Raw genomic sequence first — 26265 nt, 5'->3', positions numbered from 1 at the left:
AAGACTTTTTGTCTTCGCTTGGGGTATGCCCCTCGTATCTTTGTACATTGATTTTGTCTCATTTATTTAATTCATACCTTATCTAAAAAAAAAAAAAAATCACCCAAAATAAGGATAGAAAAAAGAAATGTACTAGCACAATAGTGACTATCACCACTTCTAATATTAGAGTGAACCTCATCAACTTTTAGCTTATCAAGATGTTTGTTGAGTATAAGATAAATGATATCAAAGTGCTCATCATTGAAATACTCATCACCCATACCAACAAGAGCACGAGGGGGAGAAGGAAACCGAGTAATCAGCTCATCCACATCAATAGGAGCAAGAGGAGGAGGGGAAAACATATTAGGTAGCTCACTGAAACCAACATTAACAAAAGGTGAAATCTTCATAGGTAACTCAAGAACGGATGAATCATTGCACATACCCAACAACAAAGAGAAGCCAAAATAGTAGAATATTAAAGTAGAAGTGTAATAAAAAAAAAATTATTGTTAATTTATCAACCATAGGGCTTTTGTTCCTCCTCTTGAAACGAAACTACAAATATCATTTCTCATCATCATTTCAATGAGAAGTCACTACAAGTAAACCATGAATCATGTTGAATATTCAGTAATAAATTACTAAAAAAAGGCCACAACATAAAACTTACAATCTGGTTAAGAATGACCTTGTACAATAGCATGAACTTGTTCTTCCCTATGAGAAACTATGGTTTCATATGTAGTTGTCTCCTCATGATTATTGTCCTCTCTCAAGTCTACATGATGCTCTTCCATTATATCACCATTGCTCTCCTCAACTATAAACAAATCAAGAAAATCATATGTAAATAAAATCTGAATATTTAACCAAGGAAGAATCATAACATAAAACTCACAATCTAGTTCGGGATGATCTACAACTACACGATTCTCTCACATTATATCACCATGAAACCCCTTATCCTTATCAAGTGGTGTAAAATGTGAAATAGGGTTTGCAACTACAAGCAATATGAAAATAGCATACCAATGAAAATCTGAATATTCAATAACAGAAGATGTATAACATAAAACTCACATTTTGGGTCAGAATGATCTAAAAACACATGACTTTGCTCAACCCCATTAGAGATTCTAGTTTTGACCATATTTGTCTCCTCATTTGTAATATCATTTCGGTTCCCATATTATTCTTCAATTATATCACCATGATTCCCCTTGCTTTTTGTAACAAATGATGGATGGTTATGTGATATAGGAGGTAGGGAGGGTAAAGGAAATTAGCTGAGGTTGTGTTGGTAGACAGGGTGATGGTGGTTGATGGATTGGAGAATGTTCAGGAGCTGGTGAAGGCACTGCTTGAGAAGATGATGCTATAACATGTTGGTCACTAATTAGAGGAGAAGGTTCACCAGCTAGTGAAGGTAATAATCTAGAAGATGATAATGGAGGTACGACTGAAGGATGTTGTTGGATACTATTTGAAAAACGAGATATAGTATACGATAAAATTTCATAGAAAGAGTTTCTAACAAATATGACAATAAAACATATAATAAAACATGAAAGGGAGACAATTATGTCATTCATTAAACGTGAAAGAAAGTATTGTGATCCCATGTTGATTATAAAATCTAAAAACCCAAAATCAAATCTAGGTCCAAGCAAATAAAGTAGAAATCCTAATGCCAACGCTGAGACCCCTAAAACCATCACCCCTAACCTATTAGGGTTGTATATAATCTGTAACCATATTTTCATATGAATCATGACAAAGGAACTGAAAAGATTTAGACATTTAAAATGGAATAAGGGGATGCCTTTAATTAAGTTTCTTCGACATAAATAGAAAAGTAAGAAGACATCACCCAAAATAAGGTGGGAGCCTGCGTCCTCTTTTTGTGTCGTTTGTGGCTTTTGTGGGTTTTTCTATGTTTTGATTAAGACTTTTTGTCTTCGCTTGGTGTATGCCCCTCGTTTTTTGTATATTGATTTTGTCTCATTTATTTAATTCTTACCTTATCCAAAAAAAAAATCACCCAAAACAAGAATAGAAAAAAGAAATGCAGTAGCACGATAGTGACTATCACCACTTCTAATATTAGAGTGAACCTCATCAACTTTCAGCTTATCAAGATGTTTGTTGGGTATAAGATCAATTATATCAAAATACTCATCATTGAAATACCCATCACTCGTACCAACAAGAGCATGAGAGGGAGAGAGAAACCTAGTAATCAGCTCATCCACATCAACAGGAGCAAGAGGTGGAGGGGAAAACGTAATAGGTAGCTCACCCACACCAACATTAACAAAAGGTGAAAACTTCTTAGGCAACTCAAGAACAGATGAATCGTTGCACAGACCTAACAGCAAAGAAAAGACAATGATAAAACCAAACAACATGTTGTGCTTGATCTATGCATAAAAAATAAAGAGCAACAATTTATATAGCAATTAATGAATCAACAAACATATTCACTCAGACAAGCAAAGTAACATTAAAAAATGTATGTGTACATATGGTGTTAAAGGATACTGCTCACTTACACAAACTCAAAGTTCAGCTTTACAGTCACCAACCAAAATGAAGTAGCTCATATTACTAGAAAGTAAAACCAATGATTTACATATATGTCAACTCTAAGCATAATGAAACAATTATACCAACAAATAATTAATATATGTGTTCGTAGCAAGAGTCAAATTAGGGTTACCTAATATTGATTTTGTATTGGTGGCAAAAATCAGTTAAGATTGATTGATTGTAAAAATAAAATCAAATTAGGACTAATTGATTGATTGTAAATATAGAAAGTTTTTGTTTAGGAGTTACCTAGAATCAAGGAGCAAAATTAGTGCATAGACTGATTTATTTCCATGTGTAAAGTAGTTGTTGATAGACATATAATTTTATACTTTTATTATCCTTGCATTTAGATTATTTGGCATGTAATATTCTGTCTAGCTAGTAGTTCTTTGGAAAAATATAAGTAAAACTCACTAACATGTTATAGAAAATATATATATGTATATAAGAATGTAATAGTGGGCCCAAAATAAATTTAACTTTATATACTTAAAATCAGAAGTTTCTAGCATTTTTACTTTTAGATGTTTTGGGCTGTTTGCAGATTTTTGATAGACTTGGAGTTATAGTTTAGTTTTTGGACCATCTATGAAGTTAAAGTAGACATCTTAAGCTTTCCAAGTTGGGATGGCATGTCTAGAGACAACTTCATTTGGGCCTCCAATTGTTGGTGCAAAGTCAGAGCTGAAAACCGAAATCGAATCCTAATTGGAGTAGGATTTCTGTCCGACCACTAGAGCTTTAAAAGGGCATAATTGGAGTTTTTGGAACTAAAATGAGATGATACAAAAGCCCAAATTGAAGTACACATCCTAAAATACAATTCTTATGAGGGGGCCAAAATCCAGAATGCTCGTTGTCCTATCCAGAACTGGCCTGGAAGTTACAACTTCAGCCCAGAAGCTTTAATCCTTGGCTGATTTGGATTATTTTTGTATGGTTCGTATAAAGACTTGGTCCAACTTCAAGAGGGAGTTCAATACAAGTCTGGAGGGCTGAAAATTCGTGTGTATGAGCTGGAATTTCACTTGCACAAATTAAGGGTACGTATGGAGAGAGAGAAAGAAGTGTTTTCCTAAAAGGGTTTAGTTATTTGCCTTAATTTTAGGAGTTGGTTTTTAAAGGAAAGCTTTTATAAGTTTCTTGGAGATATAAAATAGAATCTTTAGGATGCTACGGTTTTGGAGGTTGGAGACAAAACGCAATTTTATTTTTCCTTTTCTTTGTGCCTTTCATCTCATTATGTCGGGCTAAATTCTTTAGTTCAATTCAAGGAAAAACCAATCCAGTTAGCATAATTGTGAGACTTGGTTCTTAATCTTAGTTATTCTTCTATTCGTATATCTATATTTCTTTGTTTTATTTATTATGGTTGCATAATCTAATTGATTAAAGAGGCCTACTAATTGATTGATTGTGTGATTGATTGCTAAACTGAATTTGTAATCCGTAATTGTTATAATATTTAGTTAGAGTAGTAATTAAGCAAAACAATTGTGATCCAAGCTTTTGTTGATTGTTTAAAAGAAACATGGAATGAATTAAATAATTTGACGCTTGTTCGATTGTTATTCATCTTTAACTACTTCCTAATTCGTAATGTTATCAGTAAATTCATAAGGATTATGTAATACAAAGTGGTTTATTGATAAGAATTAATTTGTGCGCTGGGCTCAGATTAATGAACTTAGGGAAGATAAAGATTGTCTGGCTTCTTGATAATCTTTAGTTAAATATTCAATTAAAGAATAATACATATTAGAAGTCAGTGATCAGTTTGCAACCGTGGGTAATTTTCCTTGAGTCAAAAATATCTTTTTTTTTTTTTTTTTTTAAATAAATTCTCTTCACTTAATTCTTGTTAGTAGTAATTACTCTTGTGTCAGCTAATTTCCAAAGTAAAATTTCCCCTTTTTATTTCATTAATTCACTGTGATATTAAGTTGAGTAATTTGATAAGCTAGTCTCTGTGGATCGACTTGTACTTACTGTGATTACAAGTTGTGAGTAGAGTAATTTAATTTTTGGTTGCGCTCGGCATGCATCAGCTATCTAGTTTGTGTAAATAAGGGTTCTATCTAGGACTATCAGCCAAGCCGAGTTGCTTGCGAGTCAGCTCGGCTCGACTAATAGTCGTATTAGTCACTGAGCCGAGTCTGAGTCTACCCCAGCTCATGAGTCAATAGTGGCTCGTTCAGGTTTTTATGCTATAAGTACAAGTAATATGTCTATTTTGTAATTTGACATGCAAAAATGTTAAAAAATCACAAATAAACACTAAACCCCAATAAACCCAAATCGCATAAAAAAAATTCCCAAAATTCATAACCCTAATCTTCAAACAGACTAAACACCCAATCGATCCTTATCACTAGAACTCATCAAATCACCAATGACCATTGCTTCTTGTCACCGATGATGCCGAATTTTACTCTATTGGTATGTTCTCTGGTTCTTCTTGTTGTTCTTGGTGTGTTCCCTTTTCTTCTTATTGTTGTTGCTGCTGCTTGTTGGTGAAGTTCATTATTGCAGGTTTAGTGTTTGCCGGTTCAAAGAATGTCAATGAATGAGCTATAGGGTTTAGTTTTTGGTGAAGTTGCTGCCATTTCTTATTGTTGTTCTTGGTGTGTTCATGTTTATTAGGATTTTCAGTTTATGGTTCATGTTCATTAGGTTTTTCAGTTTGGTTCATGTTCTTGCCATTTCATTGCTGCAAATAAAACTTAGTATCTCAATAAAAAATGGAGGAGTGGGGTATCTTCCCTTACCTCACGTCTCTCTTTAACCATTAAATTATTAATTCATCACACTGATGTTCAACCCCAAGCCCCTTTCTCTTTGCATGATTCATACACTGTTGGATAGGAAGATTTTAGATCTCTATTATATTAGATAAACGTACAGTGAGCATCTATATGATGTTTGCAACTGATCTTAAGTAGAATTGAGTTCTAATAAGACTCCTTGTATATTTGTTATTTTCTAAAAAATTTACCGACGTAACTGTATGATTATTCTTGCTACTCTTCATGGCCTCACCCGAACAACATGATGACACCTACTAGGTACTTGAAAAATGTCCGTGATACTTGGAATTGAGATTGGAATACAATATGCTAGGTTACCTTCTTGTTTCTGATCTAAAAATAATAATAATAATAAACAAACAAATAAACAAATATTTAGTTCCCCTAAGTGTTTGCCAGTGTTGGGCTTTTGGCATATCAGTATACCAGGAATTGAACTTCAAATAATCGTAAAGATTTATTTAATTAATGAATTATACTTATCAAGTTTTAAATTGAACTTTATCCTAATTTATTCTGCGGTACAGTCTTTGTTTGACCCTATGTTTTGTTTTTCTCTAATATGGTTATTCACTTCTTGGGACAACAGAAACATATATAAATAGGATCAACAACAATTGGTAGCTCATTTTTTAATACAGACTTGATATTATTTTAAAACCAGTAGATCAAAACATGCTTTGAATGAGTGAGCTTATTTCTAATATGCATAATCAATACATTAGATGTCATGGTAATCATTTGATCTAATGTTTCACTGGTTATGTCATAATTTTATTGCTGCAGTTTGAGTATAAAGTTTTATTGCTGCAGTTTGAGTATAAATGTTTGTTTCCCACTTACAAGTTTTTTTTTTTTTTTATAGGTATGGCCTCAACATCCACTAGCCAGCCAACATTAGATGATTTAACTCTGCATAACTCGGTTGATGAAACAACGAATACACAACCAAGTGTTAGTGGCCCACCGAATGAAGATGCAAATAATAATCTCTTTCAAAGGAGAAAGAGAGCTAAGACATTTGCCAGATGGACTAAATTTAAAGAAGTGGTCCTTCCTAATGGTGTGAAGAAGGTAGAGTGCACCCATTGTAAATGCAAGCTTCAAATTCATGCATCCGGAAGCACTACACAGTTTACAAGACACTTACAAAGGTGTGTGAAGTGAGCAACTTCCATTAGGCAGCAACATATTAATTTTCCCCTTGCTGATTCTAGTGTGGAAGCATCTGTCCTTCCTGCTCTTATCAGCAAGTTTGACATGATGGTGATGAGGGAATTGGTTGCACAATGGGTGCTTATGCATGAGCACCCATTTACCCCTGTGAAGAGGAGGGTTTGAACAACTTGCTGAAATATGGGAATCCAGAATGGTCTAGGTTTTCACGCAATACATGTAAAAATGATTGTGCGAAGTTATATGAAATAGAGAAACAAAAGTTGAAGACATTGTTGAATTAGTTTGACCATATATTTGTGGAATGCTGACAACCAAAAGATGGAGTATGTGGTTTTGACAGGGCACTGGATTGATGATAATTGGAGGTTGAACAAACATATTCTTAACTTTGCTTGTTTACCTCCTCCAAAAGGTGGTGTGCAGACTGTTAATGCAATTTACAAAGGAAAATAATACAGCCACTGACGATAGTGCACCGAATTTGTACACCGAATGACGTGGTAAAATTTTGACCGTTGATTAATTTTAACTTAATATTAATCAAATATTAATCAACGGTCAGGATTTTGCCATGTCATTTGGTGCACAAATTCGGTGCACTACCGTCGGTGGCTGTAGCATTACTCATTTACAAATGCTTGATGGAATGGGAGATTGAAGACAAGGTCCAAATGATATCAGTGGATAATGCTACTAGTTATGATGTTGCAATTAGGGTTTTGAAGGAAAATTTTACAGTGACAAGGCGGCTAAGTTGTGGGGGTAACATGTTTCATGTCAGATGTTGTGCACACATCTTAAACTTGCTGGTGTAAGATGGGCTGTGGAGATTAGGCATATCATGGATAAGATCCATGAGAGTGTGATATACATCAATGGTTCGGAGGGTAGGTTGAACGTTTTTGCAGAGATTGTGCAACAATTGCATTTGTCATGTCGAAAACTTATCATTGATTGTAAAACAAGGTGGAATTCAACCTATGATATGTTGGCAATTGGAATTAAGTTTAAAGAAGTGTTTCTAAGATTCAAAGAAAGGGATGAGGGTTACAAACATTCTCCAGATGGTGAAGATTAGATGAAAGTAGAGAAAGTTTGTGAGATTCTAAAGGTTTTTAGTACAGTGACTAATATCATCTCAAGGAGTAATTATCCAACATCAAATGTATTTTTGAAGCAAGTATGTATAATCAAAATCTTGTTGGATAAAAATAGTGAAAGTGAAGATGATTTCCTTAGACACATGGTGAGAAAAATGAAAGACAAGTTTGATAAGTACTAGGGGGAATGTAATTTGTTGATGGTTGTGACAACTATATTGGACCTTAGGTACAAAATGAGGGTGTGATTGAGTATTCTTTCCCTAAGATGTATTCTGAATTTGATACACAAAAAAATGCTACAACTGTCCGGGATGCCTTGTATGAGGTATATGGGGAACATGTTACTGATAGTCACTTATCTAGTGTAGCCCACAGAGGTACGAGTGAAAGGGTTGGACTTGGAGTAATTCCTAAGGGGTCTACAGGATGAGCAACCTCAGAATGGGAATTTGATGATTTTTTGGATGAGGTTGAAACTATTAAGCCAAATAAATCTAAGTTGGAATCTAAGCGAAGCACGTTATAAGTGTCAAAGTGATTTTGAAGATTTCGAGGCTATGGATTAGTGGAAGGCGAATGCTTTGAAGTACCCTATCTTATCTAGGATGACTCATGATATACTAGTCATTCCTATCATCTCGGTGGCTTTAGAGGCTACTTTTAGTGCCATTGGTAAAGTTATTGACACATATCAATCTTCGTTGTCTCCCGAAACAGTGGAAATGCTATTATGTGAACCGATTGGTGTCGCATTTTGAATGGAGTGAAAAAAAGGAATCACAATACATTTATTATAATAGATTTATGTATTTATTCTACAATTACTCTTATTCCATTTGAACATTAATATTAACTTTTTTTCCATTTTGAATTTCAGATACAGAAGGAACCATTGGAGATTCAACTTTCGGAAGTTTGAGTTGTGTGATGTGCATTTTGATGATTCCTTATATTTGTTTTGGATGATTTATGTTTTTGATGGAAATTTGTGTTTCTTTTTGTTTTAGATTGTATATTTTGTTGTGTAATACATTATTTCTATTGATTTAGATGCAAATGTATATGACTTGTGTAAAAAAGAATTGTTGGTTTTTTTTTTAAAAAAAAAAAAAAAAAGCCATTTCAAGCCGTAATCAAGCTTACTTGAGTTGAGTCATGAGTCAGCTCAACTATAAACGAGTCAAGTCACGAGCTAAAATTTTCTGACTCGATTGACTCAAAGTCAACTAATGGTATACCAAGTCAGGCTCGTTTAGGGTGAAAGCCTTGTTTACAATCCTAGTTCTATCCTAAAATCATATATACAAGTATTTCACAGTCCATTTTTCCAACTTTATATCAGAGCAGGTTATGTCCTGCAACCTAAAACCTAACTGCCACCCATCTTAAGAACCAGATTTTTTTTCTTCGCACCATCATCCCAATGGCTGACGATTATAAAACATCTATAGGAGGTATTTTCCAATCAAACCCTAGATCAATCCAATATCCTCATGGTGTTCGAAAACTGACCACCACTAATTATGTAAATTGGGCATAGTCAGTCAAAGTAACCATCAAAGGAAGGAGCAAACTTGGGTATCTTGATGGAACAAAGAAGAAACCCAAATGAGATGAGCAAGTCTTGATCAAATGGGAAGATGAGAACTCTCAAGTGGTGGCATGCCTGATTCAGACAATGCAGCCAACTATAGGGAAGAATTATTTGTTCATTGAGGATGCCAGTGAGCTTTGGGATGCGGTGAAGGAAGTTTTCCCTATGGGAGGCAATGATGGTTCTATGTATAAGCTTGAGAATCAAATCAGGGAATTCCATCAAGAAGAAGTAGATGTCAGAACATATTATAGCACCCTGAAAGGACTTTGGCAAGAACTTGATTATTACCAAAGCTTTGAGCTAGATGGTGTTCATATTCCCTTGAAAGTTACTCAATTTCTGGAAAAAGGTAGGACTTACAAATTCCTAGCTGATCTTCGCTCTAAGTTTGATCATATTTGCTCCATGGTGGTTAATCAAACACCTTTTCCAAAACTTGCTGAGGTGTTTTCTACTATGAGAACTGAGGAAATGAGGAAGAAAGTCATGCCAAAGGAACAGAATATGGAGATTTCGGGAATAATAGCAAGGAAGGATTGGAAAAATTCAGATAAGAAGAAAAGGGATTCCAAAGATGACCTTTGGTGTGACCATTGTAATAAGCCTAGACATGATCGGGCTACTTGTTGGGTTCTTCATCGCAAACCTGAGTCAAAGAATAAGGGCAAACAAGTGGTTGCACATGTGGCAGAAACAACCACACAAAAGGAAGAACCCAAGACCTTTTTCAGCAAACAACAAATGGCAGAATTGTTGAGAATGTTGGATCTTCATATAAGAGTTCACAAAATTGATGATAAAGTAAAACATGCTGTTCCGATTTTTGCAAGTGCTAATAATTCATAATGGATTGTAGATTATGTTGCCTATGACCATATGACAGGAAATAGTACCTTGTTCTCTACTTATTCTCCATGTCCTGGTAATTATAAGGTGAGTATAGCTTATCCCTCAACTTTCTATTAATTTAATCTCAACACATAAATTAAGCAGGCAATTAAAATGTTTAGTGTGTTTTTCTGAGGATGATTGTTTTTTAAGGATCTGACCTCAATGCAAGAGGAGTGGTCTTGCTGAAGAAGAAAACGGATTATACTTTGTAAAGAAGAATAAGGAGAAACAATGGTTGTCCTCTAGTTTTCAAGGAATAAAACAAGAAGGTGATCCTCTAGATATGTGGCTATGGCATAGATGTCTTGGTCACCCGTCCTTTGAAGTACTTTGAAAAGTTTTCTCTAACTTGGTAAGTTCCTCTGAAGTAACAAAAATCCATTGTGACATTTGTGAGATTGCTAAGCATCACTGTGTTTCCTATCCTTCTAGTTAGAATAAAACGACTCTTCCTTTTTCATTATCCACTCTGATGTTTGGGTGTTTGGGCACCATGTCATACTACTAGTCTTTTTGGTCATCTGTGGTTTTTGACTTTTATTGATGAACATACTATACATATGTGGGTGTATCTGATGCGTGACAAATCTGAGGTATTTTCATTGTTTGTTATTTTTTACAACATAATTTCTAACCTCTTTGACACAAAAATCAAAATATTACATAGTGATCAAGGTAGAGAATATGTCAATAATGATTTTGAGAAATTCTTTACTGAAAAAGGCATTGCTCACCATATGTCAGGTATTCACACTCCTCCACAAAATAGACTTGCTGAGAGAAAAAAAATCATCATCTTCTTAATGTGACTTGCAGTCTATCGTTTACACAATATATCTGCAGTTTTCTTTTAATCATGAACAGTAAAGTGTTGAGGTGTGTCTTGATAATTTACATAGAATGCAGAATTAGATCTCTAAATTACTAAAACCATCATAATTTCTAGTTGCTCTCTACCATTCATTTCAATATGGTTATATATACCCATCCGACTCAACATAGTTGAAGTCCTATCTAATGAAGAATCTCCCTCCTCAACTCACCTCCACTGATTTGAGGTTTTGAAAGGTAAAAATTTTGAAGTTGAAATGCTTCCAAATAAAACAGAGCTCCAGCTTACTATCCAAAGGAGCAAGTTCAGTATATCCCAGAATTCTCCTAAGATGATAAAAGTTTCTAAAAAATAATAATAAGAGTAAACGACATGTTCTCACCCAAGGTTTAGTGAAATCCAAGATTGGTATCCCTGGTTTCATAAATTTCAAATTCCCACCCGTAAATGGACGTCGTTAGTGACGGATGAGTTTAGACAGAATAGCAACATATGTTTTTACCAAACTACCCTTGGACCCTCTTCTTCTTCATCTCCCCTCATCTTCTTCACTGCCGATGGCCTTTTGTGTAATTTTGGTGGTTGTCTGCTTCTTGATTGGAGATTGAGTGTTGGGGTTATGTCTGGAGGTTGATTGAGTGTTTTTTGGAGTGTTGTTTGTCTATTTTTTGGGTTTTGGACGAATTGGGAAGATTGATTTTTTTTCAGCTACTGGCACAGGCACACCACTTGTTCGAAAAATTTCCCAAGAGAACTACCTTGCCATTTGCGCGCGCGCTTGTCCAGCGCCAACGCCCAACGCATGTCCCCATTGAGCGAACTTCCATCCAGCTGCAGCCCTACCCCAACATATCCATTCCTCCCTAGATTTTAGCTGCCACTCCCTCTTGCCCACGAGTTTCAAGCTTTTCTGGTCAAATCTGTCGTTGATAATTGCTGCCGATTCCACCATTAGCCTTACCAGAGTCCCCCATCCAAAACCCCCAAACTCCTCCTCCACCACAATTGCACGTCGACCAGCACCGCCAACCCCTTAGGGTTTTGCGCAATTATCGCGCTTCCCCAACAAAATTATGGTTCCTCCCTTCATCAGAAATTCTCCCCACCACCACCTTTTGCACCACCGACGTTCCCTCTCTAAAACCCCCAACATCCCAAGTCCCGATCACCTGCCATTTGTCGGTCGCCTCTTCCCTTAGGTTTTCACGATTTTTAAATTTGATTGGTGTTTGTTTCAGAGATTTTTTAAAGTAAATTTAGATTAAAGGTTGTTTCGAAGTTGATTGTGATTGATTTGGAAGTGTTTATGCCATAGCCGTCGCTGACTGGGTGAGAGAATGTTTTTTAGAAATGAAAATGTTAAATAACCATTTTAACCTTCAACGGTTAAAAGAAATGAAACGTCATCCATTTAAGGGTGAGAATCTGAAAATTATGAAACCAGGGGTACCAATCTTGAATTTCGTAAAACCTTGGATAGGAAGATGTCGTTGACTCTAACAATAATAAAGGGCAGGAGCAGATCAAATTAATGTCATTTGTACCAAGTAATTTACATTCCATTCGACATACAATACAAATACAATGATACTAAAGGGGTCCCGTTTGAACGACCGTGGAGCCCAAAGTCATGACTTTTTCATGGTCATGCTCATGACTCGTGACAAGTACATGAATTCACACGCTGTACATCACAACTCTAATGTACAAAACCCCATATGCACATGTAGCAATACAAACAACCAAATCACAACACAACACTTAATCAATCAATCATTCACATCATCAACGATCATACCCTACAGTACATGCCTCCTCTTTCTCTTTCTATTCTTTCTTTTTTACCCTGTACCTGTACACACCTTGCAATTTCCAAGAAACAGGCTACATCTTTTTTGTTTCCTCCTTGCAAACAAGAAAGATTCTTCTTCGCTTCGAGCGAAGGTAAAGCTCGTTCCTCGTGAGCGTTACTTCTCCATTCTTCTCTCTTCTGGTTTTATATCTCCTACAACATAACCCACTGATTAACAGTTAAGGGTTGTCGGGAAATGACGTCAGATGGGGCAACATCCACATCGGCTGCTCGGAGAAAGCCGACCTGGCGGGAGAGAGAGAACAACAGGCGTAGAGAGAGGAGGAGAAGAGCTATAGCCGCTAAAATATATACTGGGTTAAGGGCTCAGGGTAATTACAATTTGCCCAAACACTGTGATAATAATGAGGTCTTGAAAGCACTTTGTTTGGAGGCTGGTTGGGTTGTTGAAGAAGATGGCACTACTTATCGCAAAGTAAACTACCCTTTACTCTCTCTCCTTGTAGATCTATTGCCTATGCTTTCGATTTGCTGTCTTTGTTCTTTTTCAATGATAATTTTGACTAGATTTCTGGGTTCTGCTTTGCGAATTTGATGGACTAGGAAATAGGAATATGATTTTGCAGTTTTTTTTTTTTTAAAGAACATATGATAGAAACAAATCTGTTGCTACTTGTGAACAAATCAATATGTTTAGTTAATTGTCGTGATACTTTAATTGGTGAATAATTATGGCTTATATGATAATAAGTGGCTAATTAGCTTAATTTATCCAGGGAGTGAAGCCACCCCCAATTGATATAGCAAGCACTTCAACCAGGATCACCCCCTACTCTTCCCAAAATCCAAGCCCTCTATCTTCAGCCTTTCAAAGCCCAGTTCCTTCCTATCCATCTAGCCCTACTCGCGCTGACCCCAACAATTCTTCTAATCTCTTTCCACTCCTCCGAAATGTAATCCCTTCATCACTTCCTCCTCTCCGGATCTCAAACAGTGCCCCTGTAACTCCACCACTGTCATCACCAACAAAACATCCTAAACCAATTCCCAACTGGGATTCAATTGCTAAAGAATCCATGTCAGCCTTCAATTACCCTTTCTATGCTATTTCTGCTCCAGCCAGTCCAATTCACCGTCAGTTGTATGCCCCAGCAGCTACTATACATGAATGCGATGAGTCTGATACATCCACTGTTGATTCCGGTCACTGGATAAGCTTTCAAAAATTTGCACCATCTGCGTCTGGGGTACCAACCTCTCCAACCTTTAACCTTGTTAGGCCCGTGGGTCAACAAGTTGTTACTGATAATGTGATCAAGGAGAAGGGGCGAGGTCCAGAGTTTCAGTTTGAGAGTGCACCTGTGAAGCCGTGGGAAGGGGAGAAGATTCATGAGGTAGGAATGGATGAGCTGGACCTCACACTTGGAATAGGGAAGACTCAGAGTTAAGCTGAGGAGGCAAGTGAATGTCATTGTGCAGTGAAGAGGAGAATGTGATTTTCTATTTGGTTCTTGGTTCATGCAGTTGGGAGTTGAAGGGGTATTTACGGTGCTGTCAACCCAACCCACTCAAAAGAGAACTCAGTTCCCGGAGGATGTCCACCCAATGTTATTGAAGTTTATTTATTTATTTTCTTTTTCCCTTTGTCATTTGATGTTCCCGTACCCTGTTGAGTTGTTTGGGAGACTAGATGTTTCAGAAGCGTTACTTGTAGATGTAGATACTGCGGAAGTTACTGTCTTGGTTGAAAAAGTTCATTGTTTGTAGAATATGGTAAACCTCAACTTTTACAATCAAAATGTAGATGGCTTGTCTTGTTAAGGGCTGTCTTTGTGCTTGAAAGCAAAAAATTCTTTATTTTCACAGTAGAGTTTTTCAGATTAAATTTAATCATCTGGTAGTCAATTGTCCATCCTCGCTGAGAGGAAACACAGATGCTCCAGAAACTGCTTATTACATTGTCTTTGGATCATGAGAGGGTGACTGGTGATCATCCATGCACATTAAAGTTAATTATTTGCCCGACAAATCCATGTTCACTTGCATACACGTCAAATTCTACAACAGAGAAACTGGAATAACAAAAAATTAAATTATTGTTGTTTTAATTGTAGAGTAATGGTCAGCGAGGCCAATCTCTGCTGTCTGGAGGAAGGGTTCGGGTCCTATCCATAATCCATCTCTCAACTTTGAGGCTTCCATTATGGTATCAATCAGGGCACGTTGCTTCTGTTATCCTGGAATTTTTTTTATTTGGTATGAATTATGCGCAATTAACAGAAGTAACATTAGTTCTCAATGCACTTAATAGATAGCTAGATGGCCCCTCGTCAACACCATTCCAAACATACGAAAGCTCCATAAACAAAAACCCAAATCAGAAAGAACTTGTACAATAATCAGATTTCATTACAAGATGGCTAAAGTGATGATATCGGTAAATTTGCATGATCATCTAAGACACTCTACTAGCGACATTACAACATGAATACCGTCTAAGACGATCTCTATAAGCAACATTACAGCACAAAAAAGATGCCCGAAAGCTTGGATTGCAAGGGTAATCTTTTTCCATAGAAGCATTTACAGTCAAACAGCACCACAAATGAACTCTCCATGGTACTAAAACTTCAATCTCTAGATAGGTAAATAATACACAAGTGATAGAACATCCCACAAGAACATCCAGAAGTGGTAAACTCTAACCTGATACATGACAAAGTCTGCTCTTCTTATTTCTAGCTTTAGTTTTATATTAATCAGATCTGTGTGATTAGTCAGGAAAAGTGTGGATCCAGCAAATCAGTCATGGGATAAGCATGTCTTCTCCAGAGTTTTGTTTAGTTCTTTTGTCTCCTCAATCCTTGGTTTCAGATCCTTTTTGGCATCTGCATTACACTCTTGGTATCTGAAGCATGTTAAGAGATGATCGTTAACAATCCCAGACACTTGCATGAATGAATAAACAACTGTGGGGCCAACACAGCGGAATCCTCTTTGCATTAGATCCTTGCTTATAAGTTCTGCTTTTGGTGTCTTGACAGGTACTTGGCGTGCATAACGAAATCCATTTCTCACAGGCAGATGGTTCACAAAGTTCCAGCAGTAATTGCTAAAGGAACCAAACTCACGTTGAACCTGAAAACCAAACCATGCTTAAGCACAAAATTTTCTCTGGTGAATGATCTCATTGCCCAGCTTAATAACAAATATTAATGCAATTTCTTGTTATCAGTCCTTAAAGCCTGTTTTCTACAACCAAAAAAAAAAAAAAAAAAATGCCAGCATATTTATTGTCTCCTGAGGAAACCAAAAAATTATACTGAATCAACGAATTTCACCTTATTAACTTGTGCCTATGTACACTATTGAGTAGTCAGATCAAAATATATTCATTTTTAAGATAGGGAAAAAGCTAAATCTTAATTCATGTATCCATCAAGGAAATGTGCGAGGGGGGAACATTTTGATGCCTCACCCAAAGCAGCATAAGTTGCTTAACGCAAATCCACATGTCATGATTGTGCATGTATACAAAGGAGGTTGTAATAGTTGATGACCTTATCAATTACCTTGAGCACCAGTTTAGCATTCTCCACAACTGCACGAAGCTTTGGTTCAGAAAGCACTAGGCTCCCATTTACTTTCAATGACAGCAACTTCTTCTCAGTAAACTGTGCAATGGATGATATGTCGAAATTTTCAAAAAGCTTCCTGCCAAGAGGAATCCAACAATAAAACATTCATTAACTTTCTAAGAAAACACTACAACGAATAAAGAGATTAGAGGCTAACACACCTAAATATGTCTGTCTTATTAAGAATCGCTGGCCAGCTGAGTTCTGCTAATGCTTGTGAAAAGACAAGTAGCTCAAACAACTTCTGATCATCATAAACTGGAACTCCCCATTCTTCATCATGGAAAGAAGTATAAAGTGGATCTGTTAATGCACAAAATAGAAGCTACGGTTAGTAGCTAATTTGGTAATCCAATAAGACAAGCTAGTGAATGGACCATGGTGAAATAAAGTGAGAATAAAAAATATATACAGATCAGCTCCTCCGCCTCCAGAACACGCATTTCACAAGTTCTTAAGGAAGAAACTGAAATTATATAATTTGAATGATATGGTAACACAGCAGAATCAATTGTCACCCGTTTTCAAATCAACAAATTATTTATGCCTGGAGAAGTTTTGGCTTCTTCAAGGAAAAAGTTCATCATCCTTTTTGAATTGTTGGAATAAAAAAATCTGCCTTATAATTATGCCACCAATAAATGTTCAAAAGAAAACCTTGGGTCCCATACTAACTCTACAAACAGCCATGGTAATTCAAATATACTTGAGTAGGCCATGCGATCAGCAGATGCCACTCCGCTTGTTGAGCTTCAGTAGTGTAATATAGTAAGTGAAACCCATAGACTGTGGTAAATAAAAAAGAACCTACCACAATTTACTCCACCATTAAGGTAAGGACTGCATATGCTACTCTGCTGTTCTGAGCTAATGTAAATCCCATTCTGCCCTTTTGCAAGTGCATGTAGTTTGAAATCAAGCCTTGAATGGTATCTAATTAACAAAATTTTGTGATATATTTAAAATCTCGCCATCTTCTTTGGAAATTTTCAATATTGACGTTTGAATAAAACAGTTCCCCTAGCAAATCGAGAAACATCTAAAATCTAAATTTACACATCATTGTGTAGCTAGTATGGACGCAACCAGAAGCCATGAGGCCCATAACTAAGTATCCATACTAAAAGTTGTACCAACAAAAAGTTTAATATGTTTCAACTTAGACAACAGGGATACAGGTTCACCACCAAAATTTTCAATTCTCTTTATGTCACGCTTTAATTATGCAGCACAATTTGTCATAGAATTACACAAATCACAAAATTAACGTACCAGAGTTGGGTGTGATCCAATCACACCTCTTAATCGGCCCCGGAATTGGCGGTGAATTTTCTGCAATTTCAGCGCTACCATCAGGAACAACCTTCGCATTCTTCACTTCGTTACGCTTCACCATTTCAGTCCTTCTAGAACTCTCCATTTTTTTGGCCGAAGACGCACTTGAAGACGAAGAATCTGAAGAACACGCACTATCCACTGAGCCATTGTTCCTAACAACCTGTTCCGGAATTTTTGGAACAGGTTTTTTGCGCCTCTGGGGCTTCTTCACAACTTCAGTTTTCCGTTTCGGGTCCTCGGAAGCCCTAACTCTGTTACCGGTCGGACCGAGAATAGCGCGCGGTTCGGACACCAGTTTAGCCGACGATTGACGCTTAGTAGCCACAGACATTGTTATAAATACTATAATTTCTTAAAATATAAACCGCTTTGGCTTTGATTTTAGCTTAAAACGACCACACTTCCACTTGAAAAACTACAAATGACGAGTACAGTAACTATATAGTGAAATTTTCGAGAGGTTTAGTTGTTAGCTAGTGAATTAGATGACAAATTGGTAAAAACTTCCGGTGGATTAGGGTTTCGTGAGCAGAAAAGACGAATACAGAGGAGATATGGAGAGACCAGAGAAGAGAGTGCAAAATGACGAAACAACGGACGGGTTTTGGGAGGTTTTAAAAACGGAAACCTGGTATGGCCAAGGAGACCGGTTGCAGCCGGTGAAATTGTCCGCGTGTCGGTTTGTTGTTACAGTTTTGGTTTTGAAATATTTGGTTTACCGAATTTGCCATTGCTTGTCTTCAAAATTGCGGGAGTGACCACATTTCGGTTTGTCTTATTTTGGTAATTTGAATGTCTAGTAAATAAATGCCAAGTTTTCGTGAAAGAAAGAAAATAATCATAGTGATCTGGACCCGTTAATATATTATAACTTGCGTAATAATCCACTATAATTTTACAAAAATTCCGCGCGCAAATCATTTTATCTATACCGTAATTTAATATTGGCTTTAATTCAGTTTTTTCTTTTAAAAAAATCATTTTAATATACTTAATATTGGCTTTCCTTGAACAATGATATGTAAAGGAAAATTTGATGGTCAGAAACATTATAATGATCATGATTGTAACTATCATTGTCATCATCATGAAAATCAGAAAAGATAAGATAATGTAAATAAAAGTATAATAAGGGTAAAAAAGGGAAATTGGTTAGTGAAAGTGATGGAACTAAGTTGGAGGCGGCGGTTGGAGTTGGAGGAAAACTTAGGCTAAAGGTCTCAGTCAGTTGGTAATGTTTGCGAAATAGCTTTGGAAGGAAGTTCCTTAGACCTTACCGTTAAGATAAAGAATCCAAAGTCCCTCCTCTACTACAACAAAAATAAAAGTAGTGGCCGCCAGTGGGTGGGCATCTAACGGCTATCTAAAAATGCATGACTCAGACTCATCACCTCACATGACCTGGTCCATTTCTGCAATGCTCAAATGGGCTGGGCCTTGCGCGCTTGTACTACCAGCTCAGGCCCATCTATTGGAGGAGGAACTTCAAAGCTCTTTTTCCTTTTTTTTGTTTAATACAAAATTCGTGTGTTTAATATTTTTTGTATAAATAAATTGTCACACCTTTTATTCATATTTTTTTTAATTAAAAAGTATATAAAGAGTTTATAAGTATAATATTATTTTAAAAGTAGTACTAAACAGGATCGCAATGGCGACAAGACAAGGGGAAGTACAGTTGCAGAGGTGTTTAGAGAAACTAGCAAGAAGGTTAGCATGGCTGGAAGCTAATAAACTGTTCTATGAGGACGAAGAGTTCAAAGGAACTGACGTACTCTATGCAGCAGGAATTCAAAAACTTGAGGTAATGAGAAAATGTTATTTGTTTGACATGTTAAAGCTCAAACTCGAGAATTTGAATGATTTAATAGTGAAATTGGGAAAAACTGACTTGACTGATTTAGTTCAAGGATTATCAGTTTATCCTAATGGAGCTATGGAATTGTTCGTTCCATGGAAAATCTTTAGAAAAGGTTTATGTAGAGATCTTTTGACTAAAGGATGGATCGATACAATGCAAATTGACGTACAGGAAGCAATGGTGGACCCGAATATGCCAGACGCGGTTAAGCAGACGCTCTGTGTATTAAATCACAAGGTCGACAAATTCACTTGCATGATTACTTCCTCATTGCAAGAGAGCTATGATGTTCAGCCTGTACAGATATGGGAATTTCTTGTAGGAGAACCATGGTACCGAATTATGTTAAATACTGCGGTAAAAATGGGTTTTTATGCACTAAAAGAAATTCAGAAGAAAGGAGAGGAAGATTGGACCAGGTTATACATTGCCAAAATGTTACTGGTAAAATCTAAACTGGAAGAACTCGTGAGAGTAAATGCTACTGTCCATATTCAGAATGGGATTGTGGTGGTTATACCAGACAAGTATGCATTAATCCAGGACACTCTGTTTCAACACAATCAGGCCCAGTTGAAAACATTGTTAGAAGGGTTCGAACTAGCCCATCTACCAAAACAGGCCCTGATGGAAGGTACAATTGATCTTCTAAGGTTGGTCTTAGCCCATGACNTAGGAAGAAGAGGAGATTTCATATTTATATATTATGTGCTTCGTTTATGTAAATTTGACTCACGTCCTTCCTATTCACGCCTTCAAGTTGTAGGACCATATATGTATCTCTGAAAACAATCATATTCCCCTTCTGTTCCAACTTCCAAGAGGGTAGTAGTATTACACTATGTTTGCAAAATTATCCAAATAACTTGCCAGCAAATAAAATTTACCCTTTTTGTTGGAAGTTGGATTCTTAATTCAGTCTCACCTGAGATCCGTCCAAGCATCTTGTATACTGAAACTGCAGCACAAATTTGGACAGATCTTAAGGATCGTTTTTCTCAATCAAATGCTCCTAAGATCTATCAATTGAAACAATCAATCTCTTCCCTCAAGCAAGAAGGTATGTATGTTTCATTATATTTCACACAACTCAAATCCTTATGGGACGAACTCAGTTCTATTGTTTGCGTCACTCCATGTATCTATGGTAATGCTAAAAGCAGTATTGATCAACAAAATCAAGATCGTGCCATGGAGTTTCTTCAAGGACTCCATGATCGTTTTTCAGTAATTCACAGTCAAATTCTCTTGATGGAGCTGTTCCCTTCAATTCAGCGTATCCATAATCTGGTACGTCAAGAAGAAAAACAACAAGAGATTAATATTCGAACAACTCCTACCATTGATTCGGCAGTGTTTCAGGCATTTAAACCACCTTCTCGGCCATCGGGAAAGCGTCAACGTCCTTTTTGTGAACATTGTAACAAGCATGGTCATACTCTTGCCACATGCTACCAAATTCATGGCTTTCCAAATACGCAGGTGAAGAAATCAGGGCCCTTCCGCTACTAATCAATTAACACCTGAACAATACAACAAGCTTCTTGCACTTTTATCCAAAGAGGAATCTGGTGGATCATCAGTCCATTTGGCAGGTACAATTCTCACTTGTTTATCCTCTTGTTGGATTATTGATTTAGGTGCTTCTAATCATATATGTACATCTCTTTCATTTTTTTTCTTCATATTCTACTTTTCATAAAAGCATGGTAGTTCAACTGGCTGATGGTTCTCATGCACCTGTGACACACATAGGCACAGTTCATTGTTCACCATCACTTATTCTCACTAATGTTTTTCACATTCCGTCTTTCAAATTCAATTTGTTATCTATTTCAAAATTAACCAATTCAACAAATTGTGATGTATTTTTTTCATCTTCTGAATGTATATTTCAGGATCGAGCAACGAAGAAGAAGATTGGTCGGGGTAGTGCTCGAAATGGTCTTTTTTACCTAGATGCAGATTTAGTTTTTAATTCTGCTTTTTCATTCAAGCATTGTAATAAATTTGACCTATGACATTCTCGCCTTGGTCATCCATCTAGGTCTCGTTTTGATTTCATTGTTAAGAATTTTCCCATTATTATTGCGAATAAAGATTTTGTTTTTGATGTATGTCCGCGTGCTAAACATGTTAGTGTATGCCCTAGGAACCAATCGTGTCGTCAGTTTCAAGGCATTATGTTTTGTATATATATGTTAATGTATATATTTTGTATATACATTTTATCTTATCAATAGAAGAAAATGTTCTTACTTCACATGTGGTTTATTGCTTCATTTATATATATGTATTACATGTGAAATGTCCGAATGATATAAATTTTTAGAAGATCAAAATCATCAAAGTATACCCTACATAGGTAATATTAATTGGGCAATAATATTACATAGCAGGCATGCTGAATGCCTCCGTAGAATATCATGTGATGGTATTAGTGTGGGTGATTATAAAAGTTATATCACTAGGACATTAGCATGGATACGCGGTTAGTGAACTGTTTATCGAATATGGCCATTTATGATGAATCACATGGACATTTAAAATGTAGTCAAGGATTTATCATAAAATCATACTAATGTATTATTAATCCTTAGACTTGAGATATCATGGTTGGATTCTGCATAAACGCATATGGTTCATATGGTGTATAAACATGAGGCTAATCATGTCATATGTTAATAAGCCAATTTAGTCATGCGTTGTTTATGTGTGAGGACAAGTGATAGTCAAGATGGGATCTGTTGACTTGGTATAGATTGATATCAAGTTCCTAGACAAATGTCAAGATAAATTGAAAAGGGAAATCTTCGACCGGGGTATATAAATTGTTATATGAAAGGTTGTTTCATGGTGACACGTTCCATATGTATTGAATTAAAATTAAGATAAGGATTTTGACATACTATGAATCCATTCTTAATTAAGATTAGACAACGAAATGATTTGATTATACAATGTGTATGATTGTAAAAGGTTTGTTGGAGTATATCTTCATTGTGACTTAGGGGTTATGGAGCATTGCTAGATGTCTACCATAATCAGTGGGAGTTTTTTTCATAAAGAATTATGACAAAACATATCAAAATAGATTGTGATATTGGGCTTACGACTAGGCCACAGTGAACCTAAGAGGCCACACATAAAAACTAAGGAAAATGGAGAAATAGCCAAAGAGAGTTGATTATCCAAGATTGGCTAGCACCTACCAAGGGTAATAAAGTTATTTATATTAATCATTTTCTTTATATTAAATTGGATTTTATAAGGGGTTGTAATTGTAAACAATTAAGGTTAAATTGTTATGTAAACAATTTAAGAGTTAAATTATTAATTATGATTTAATATTAATCCAATGTTATAATTTAAAGAAGTTTAACAACTTCATAACAATTATGGAATTGTTTAAGGAAGTCCAAAACAATTATTGAATTGTTTACAAGGATTCTTATATAAAGAAAATGATATATAAATTTTTGTATAGAGAAAAATCTCTAAGAACCCTAAATCTCTCTCTTGGCCAAATTTCTTCTTCCCTTAGTGTGGATACTCTTTTGCTTAATTTCTCTTAAAATTAAGAGTCTCCAAGGTTGCTAAGGGCTTAAGGTAACATGTTCTACCTTACTTATTTCAATTTGATTAAATTTTTTTTTTTTTTTAAAACTATGACTATACTTGTTATAGTATGATATGCTTGATTCTCTATGCATTCATCTTTCAAAACAGCTGCGTCTTTCTTTTACTCAAAGATCATCTTGTTCTTCTCATTGTTTTGAATTAATTCATGTTGACATTTGGGGTCCTTTTTCTATCCCGTCCAAAAATGGATCACGTTTCTTTTTAACTATTGTTGATGATTATTCAAGGTGTACTTGGATTTATTTAATGAAACATAAATCTGAAACTTTCAACATGTTAATTCATTTTTTTAATCAAATCAATCGTCAATTCAACACGAAAATTTGTCGTATCAACTCTGGTAATGGGCAGATTTTTCTTCCTCAACTTCAAACCATTCATTCAGATAATGGTACTGAATTTCTTTCTAAACAAATTCAAACATGGTTTCATGAAAATGGTATTATTCACCAACGTAGTTGCATTGCGACCCCCCAACAAAATGGCGTTGTAGAACGTAAGCATCGACATCTCCTTGATGTTGCTAGATCTCTATGATTTCAAGCAAACTTGCCTCTTTCTTTCTGGGGTGAATGTATTCTCACTGCCGCATTTCTTATTAACAAACTTCCAACTCCGATCCTTAACTATAAATCACCTCATCAAGTTTTACTTGGAACTATTCCTTCATACTCGTCTCTTCGAGTTTTCAGATGTTTATGTGTTGCTAAAATTATGAATATTCAACATAAGTTTGATGAGCGAGCCAAACCTGGTATTTTTGTTGGTTATCCATACAGTCAAAAAGGATATCGCATATATGATTGCAAAACTCATCAAATCTACGTTTCTCGTGACGTTATATTTCATGAGTCAATTTTTCTATATCGCGATCTTCCATCTCCATCATTAAAAAATTCAATTTGGCACGCCCCCTCCTGAGTATCCCTATCTCACCGGATCCGGGCGCTCCAGGAGACTCAAGATCCCGAAAGGAAGGTGAATACTTTTAAAAAAAAAAAAAAAAAAACATTCATAAAAACAATTTCGTCTATAGACGAAAGTGAAAAGTAGTGCATTTGCATGTTTAAGGTTTAGAAAGTGGAAATACACAAATAATTATTCTAAAAACAAGAACTGAAATCCAGTTACAAAAGAAACATAGTATCAGAGTCCACTAAAGTTTGTAAAAGATGCAAATCATCATGCGTCAAGGCCAACCTAGAGCGTAGAGTATGCTCCACACGAACCCGATCTACGATCCTGGGGGAGGAAACATAAAACAGTGAGCTGGGAAGCCCAGTGAGCGGATAATATAATTTGTACAAAAATAATTTTAACTTTGAAAACAAGTATGAATAATTGTATGCCACACAACACTAGTGCACTTACATGATAAGGCAACAACAGTATATATATATTATTCTCGGATGCCATGAAATCACACACCACTATCATATAAAATAAATCAATTATCACCACCCTACCAGCACTTAGGGGCCAAGATCATAACTATCTGAACCAGTCCCTAACCCAGACATGAAGCTACACCACCCACAGTCTACCCTCGGGGCGGCACCATCCGCAGTCTACCTTCGGGATGGTACGAACATCATTGGATAACCATGTTCAACCCACAGTCTACCCTCGGGGTGTCATGATATGGTATCAAATATAATCTCGCCCACAGTCTACCCTCGGGGCGTCCAAAATCCCACACCGGCCAATAACCGCTTGGTGTAATCCCGCATGGAGCTCGTCAGGCGTCTGTCTTGTCCTAGTAGGATATACCAATGGTTCGGTAAAACGGACCATCTCAATGCGCGCATGAGGATAAATATCAAATACTAGCTAATGTCTAGAGGGGGACGGTTACGGTTTCCAATCTGGGAGTCAAACATAATAATAATCATGCATATATAACATAACATTCAAAAATCACATCCAAGGGTGAAATTGAAAATTTCCAAACATGTTTTAAAACTGACAATTTAACCCAGATTAAAAATTACTTCCACATCACATGATCTTAGCATATAACCGATACAAATCATAAGCAAATATCACTTTTAAAAGTCAAAACTCATATAACACGTTATAATGATAAATAAACCCGAGAGCAATAATAATAATAATAATAATAATAATTCATATAAGGATAAATCATGCCAACATATGAGATTTCATGGAAAATAGGGGGTAAAATGCAAGTTTTTAAAACGTACTTTCAAAACTGACGAAAAGCACCCCATCACAATGGCACGTCCGACACCACTCTTGTGCAGGTATCACTTTCATACTATAAAACACTCAAATTTTTTTTTTGATAAGATTCACATGCTGCACATTACCCCGAGTATATATATAAGAAACTATTAATCTCAAGGAATGTCATACAATCATAAATGAGAAGTACTTTCTTTGACTTCCAAGACTCACTATTTCATAGTTTCTATAAAATATTACTCAATACGGAATACACTTTCACCCAGCTTGCCTTAAATTCCTACACTTTCTAAACACAAACCAATCAATTTTCCAAAGGTATTCCAACTAAGTGCATGCAATGTATTACCCAGGAAGCATTTCAATTAAAACGCAACCCAAGCACAATTCCCACCTACTGTCCAGCCAAATGCAAGGATATATATATACAAATAGACTTCCAGCAACCATTTCAATAAATAAAAAGACAGCCGAGACATGCAAGCCAGGACTGCCCAATTATCACCCAAAAACAAGTCAGATTATTGCATAACAAGACACCCAATTTTCCAGTTTTCCACCCATGTTTTTGGCTAAGATCAACCAACATGCAAGCTTCTCTTTTTGTTCAGCCGACACGTGCAATTCAAATTAGTATGAAGTTTCACCAAAATTCCAGCTTTTCATCAAGTATTCAGCTAAAAAAACGAACTGAACATGCAACACATAAACTCCAAACCAACCGAACAATGAAGCAAAATTATGCATCACACACATCAAGATTTATGCATCAGACACCA

At 36.0% G+C, this 26265-nt stretch overlaps 2 protein-coding genes across 2 annotated transcripts; one reads left to right on the top strand and one right to left on the bottom strand.

Moving 5' to 3' along the window:
• The first annotated feature begins 12818 nt into the window (after window positions 1–12818).
• On the top strand, window positions 12819–14665 carry LOC116112866 (protein BRASSINAZOLE-RESISTANT 1). The gene is made up of 2 exons (XM_031398994.1): window positions 12819–13277; window positions 13579–14665. The coding sequence occupies exons 1-2, from the start codon at window positions 13038–13040 to the stop codon at window positions 14248–14250; spliced, it is 912 nt and encodes a 303-aa protein (XP_031254854.1). The 5' UTR covers window positions 12819–13037; the 3' UTR covers window positions 14251–14665.
• A 656-nt stretch (window positions 14666–15321) lies between these two features.
• Window positions 15322–18356, bottom strand: LOC116112864 (DNA-3-methyladenine glycosylase). The gene is made up of 4 exons (XM_031398992.1): window positions 17713–18356; window positions 16602–16743; window positions 16375–16516; window positions 15322–15940 (listed from the first exon to the last, which is right to left on the bottom strand). The coding sequence occupies exons 1-4, from the start codon at window positions 18107–18109 to the stop codon at window positions 15605–15607; spliced, it is 1017 nt and encodes a 338-aa protein (XP_031254852.1). The 5' UTR covers window positions 18110–18356; the 3' UTR covers window positions 15322–15604.
• Window positions 18357–26265: the final 7909 nt, after the last annotated feature.

This window comes from Pistacia vera, unplaced genomic scaffold, assembly GCF_008641045.1.
Source record: "Pistacia vera cultivar Batoury unplaced genomic scaffold, PisVer_v2 Contig67, whole genome shotgun sequence".
Lineage (NCBI taxonomy): Eukaryota > Viridiplantae > Streptophyta > Magnoliopsida > Sapindales > Anacardiaceae > Pistacia > Pistacia vera.
Note: the sequence above shows the minus strand (reverse complement) of the source record. Positions and strands in the feature narration are given on the sequence as shown.

What these genes read in the sequence shown, in the direction of transcription:
- LOC116112866 (XM_031398994.1), top strand. Translation starts at nt 13,038, where the DNA reads ATGACGTCAGATGGGGCAACATCCACATCGGCTGCTCGGAGAAAGCCG. An exon ending in ATGGCACTACTTATCGCAAA is followed by an intron (nt 13,278 to 13,578) that starts GTAAACTACCCT and finishes TAATTTATCCAG; the next exon opens with GGAGTGAAGCCACCCCCAAT.
- LOC116112864 (XM_031398992.1), bottom strand. Translation starts at nt 18,109, where the DNA reads ATGTCTGTGGCTACTAAGCGTCAATCGTCGGCTAAACTGGTGTCCGAA. An exon ending in AATAAGACAGACATATTTAG is followed by an intron (nt 16,517 to 16,601) that starts GTGTGTTAGCCT and finishes TCCTCTTGGCAG; the next exon opens with GAAGCTTTTTGAAAATTTCG. An exon ending in ATGCTAAACTGGTGCTCAAG is followed by an intron (nt 15,941 to 16,374) that starts GTAATTGATAAG and finishes TTTGGTTTTCAG; the next exon opens with GTTCAACGTGAGTTTGGTTC.